Below are 2,953 nucleotides of genomic sequence, written 5' to 3'. Positions count from 1 at the left end.
TAACTTAGGGCTTCATCCTTCATAACGTTCATCCCAGCGAACCCTTATTCGTTCGCTTTGCCTTCTTCGTCCTCAATCGAGTCGTTCTCTGTATCGTCATTTCATCCCTTTCTCTTTCCTTTGCAGTTCCTGCGATGGCTCACACGAAGTCCACCACGAGCCTCTGGTGCTCCTTCTAATCAGGCTGAGAGGCCTACTTCTTCTCACGCCAATCCTACTCAGGCAACTCCGCCGGTCGCCGGAGGAGCCTCCCTACCTCCACAAGACTACAAGGAACTCTACCCTTGGGCCACCCCAACCTTGCTAAAAGAGACCTCCTCAATAAACACTGAGTTGGGTGTGCACCGACTGCGGAAAGGAGACCAGCCCGACCTTTCCTTCCACAAAGAGCATGATAGCAAAGTGGTCGTGCTGCCCTGCTTCCCGGGTGAACCGATCTGCGAGGATGATAAGGGGAACAACGACGAGTTGTTCTGCTTTATCTACACCACTTTGTTCAAGAAAGTGAAGCTTAGGCTTCCTTTTACCCGCTTCTAGAGAGAGCTGCTAACCGAGCTCGATATCGCCCCCGCCCAGCTTCATCCCAACAGCTGGGCGTTTATAAGGGCGTTCCAAATTCTATGTGCGCACCTATTGCTGCCGGCCTTAGTCGACGTCTTCCTCTTCCTGTTTGAGGCAAAGAACCCCGGAGATCGCCTCTGGGTCAGCTTGAACGGGATTTCTGGGAGATCCATCTTCTCAACCTTCCAGCAGTCTTACAAAGACTGGAAGGGGAAGTTCGTGAGGGTGTGCCAAAATGACCAAGACCCCTCATTGCTCGACGGCTTCCCTTTGTATTGGGTACACAAGGGGAACAAGGACTCTAAGGACAGCTTTAGAAGACCAAGGAGCCCTGACAACATGGGGGAGTTGGACAAGGACCTTTGCCTCTTCTGGAAGAGTGTAGCTGCCGCCAACATCACCTTCCCCACCGCTTCAATCATTCCCTACGAGTTTTTCGAGAGCCAACTCGAAATACACATAGGTTAGCTCCTACCTCCACACCAAGTCTTTTACTTTGAGCTAATACTAACTTAGCGTCTTCACCACTCTGTTTTGGCATACCATTATTCTGTGTTGACCCTGATCTTTCATCCATGTATTGCTTGTGTTGTCTCTGCGTAAATATGCTTGTATTTTCTGCTTCTGTTTTGGTTGCTCACTTATCCTTTACCTTGTGCAGATAACATGCTGGGAAAAGGGAAATTGGCATAACTGAGGGCGATCGCTCGATCCCACAAACTCGCGGCGGGCTCCCAAGCCGTGCCCAACCCGGTGATGGCGATCGCCACCACTCAAGGCAAAACCCCGCCCCAAGGTGCAACCTCTTCCGGGGTACTACCCGCCCCTCAACGGAAAAAGCTGATCTTGAGGAAACCAAAAAGGAAAACTCCTCAAGTGGTGCAAGAAGAAGAGGAGGATGAAGAAACCACCGAGGATGGCTTTGTTACCAAGAGGACAAGGGTGGCCCCCTCTTCACCACCTGCAATCCAAACACCAACACCGCCCTCACCTCCAGCTCTACTACCGCCAGTCCAAGCAACACCCTTGGCTGACGCACCCCCCGTGGTTGAAAGCAGCGACCCCAACTTCATAGAGAACCCTCCAAGCGTCTCCACACCGTTCGTATCTGCTGGAGAGGGTCCTCCTTCAACCACCTCTATTGCTGGGGCCGCACCAGGAGGAGATGAGGGCGCTCAAAACTCGCCGATACTCATAATAGAGTCTCCGACCTCACCACCACGCCAAGAAGCCCCCCTTGCCCTTCAAACTCAAGAGGGTGGTGGTGAAAGTCAGCACCAAGCTCCTCCAGCACCTCCACCAGCGACAAACTCAAGCCTCCCAACCTCCTTCGAAGAGATCTTGGGGCCCTTCACAGCTAAACTGAAGATGATGGCAGAGGATCTTCCCTCTATAGTATCAAAAGTTGTGGAGGACGCACTCAAGAAGCTCCAAGATGAGAACTCCGCGCTAAAGGAGTCGAATCTGATTACAAGGACTGAGGCTGAAAAACTCTCGTGCAATCTGCTGATAACCGAGTTGGAGCACTCAAGGCTGGAGGACGCCATGGATGCTGAGTTAAGGAGCACACGCAAGGAGGCCTCCGAACTGCGCCAGAAACTGCACCTCCAAGTACAAGAGAAGATTGACTTGGAAAGCAAACTCGTCCCTTACAGGCTCAAGGTGGCGGACTTGGAGGCTGCAAAGAAGGCAGATGCGGCCAAGATGGAAAACCTTGAGAAGAGGTCAGCAGATCGGGAGGTGCTCCTTGGGAGGGTTGAAAAGGAGAGGGATGACGCCATTGCTGAGCTCGCCAAAGCTCGAGAGGAGGCCACAAAGACTGCTGCAGAGTTGGCCCAAGCTCGGGACGAAGGCAAAAAGGTTGCTGAGGACCTAGCTCGAGCTCGTGAAGAAACGGAAGAGCTGAAGAAACAAGCACAAGAGCTCGAGCAAAGCACTGCCCAAGTCCTCACTGCCGGGTTCGACGCCGCTCTGGAGCAGGTTGCATGCCAATACCCCGAGCTCGACCTCTCCATGGTATCAATCTGCAACGAGGTGGTGGATGGGAAGATCGTGCCCTCTGAAGACTAGCTGCCTCCCTCCATCATCTTGTTTTTGAAACTTGGCGCTCATCTTTTACTTGTAATTTCCGTTTATGTAACCGTTTATGTATGTATGAAAACTCGAACAACCACTTCTTGTATAACTTTTACTGTTGAAATACTGTTTTCTGATACTTCGCTTTAAATACCTCTTACTCGCTGTGTGGTTAATCAACTTAACCAGTGAAGTTTGCTTAAACGAATTAACTCAGCGATGCTTCGGGTTTAACCATTCACATACTGCTTTGAACTTGAATAAACTGTTAACTTTATAACAATTTATCAAACGGTTAACTCAAAGTAAAACTTGA

At 50.9% G+C, this 2,953-nt stretch overlaps 1 protein-coding gene across 1 annotated transcript; it reads left to right on the top strand.

Annotated features, from left to right (window-relative positions):
• Positions 1–1,317: 1,317 nt before the first annotated feature.
• LOC137838396 (uncharacterized) lies at positions 1,318–2,631 on the top strand. Its single transcript, XM_068647641.1, has one exon. The coding sequence runs from the start codon at positions 1,318–1,320 to the stop codon at positions 2,629–2,631; it is 1,314 nt and encodes a 437-aa protein (XP_068503742.1).
• Positions 2,632–2,953: the final 322 nt, after the last annotated feature.

Source organism: Phaseolus vulgaris, chromosome 4, assembly GCF_000499845.2.
Source record: "Phaseolus vulgaris cultivar G19833 chromosome 4, P. vulgaris v2.0, whole genome shotgun sequence".
NCBI classification, from domain to species: Eukaryota; Viridiplantae; Streptophyta; class Magnoliopsida; order Fabales; family Fabaceae; genus Phaseolus; species Phaseolus vulgaris.
This window is presented reverse-complemented; position numbering and strand designations above follow the sequence as displayed.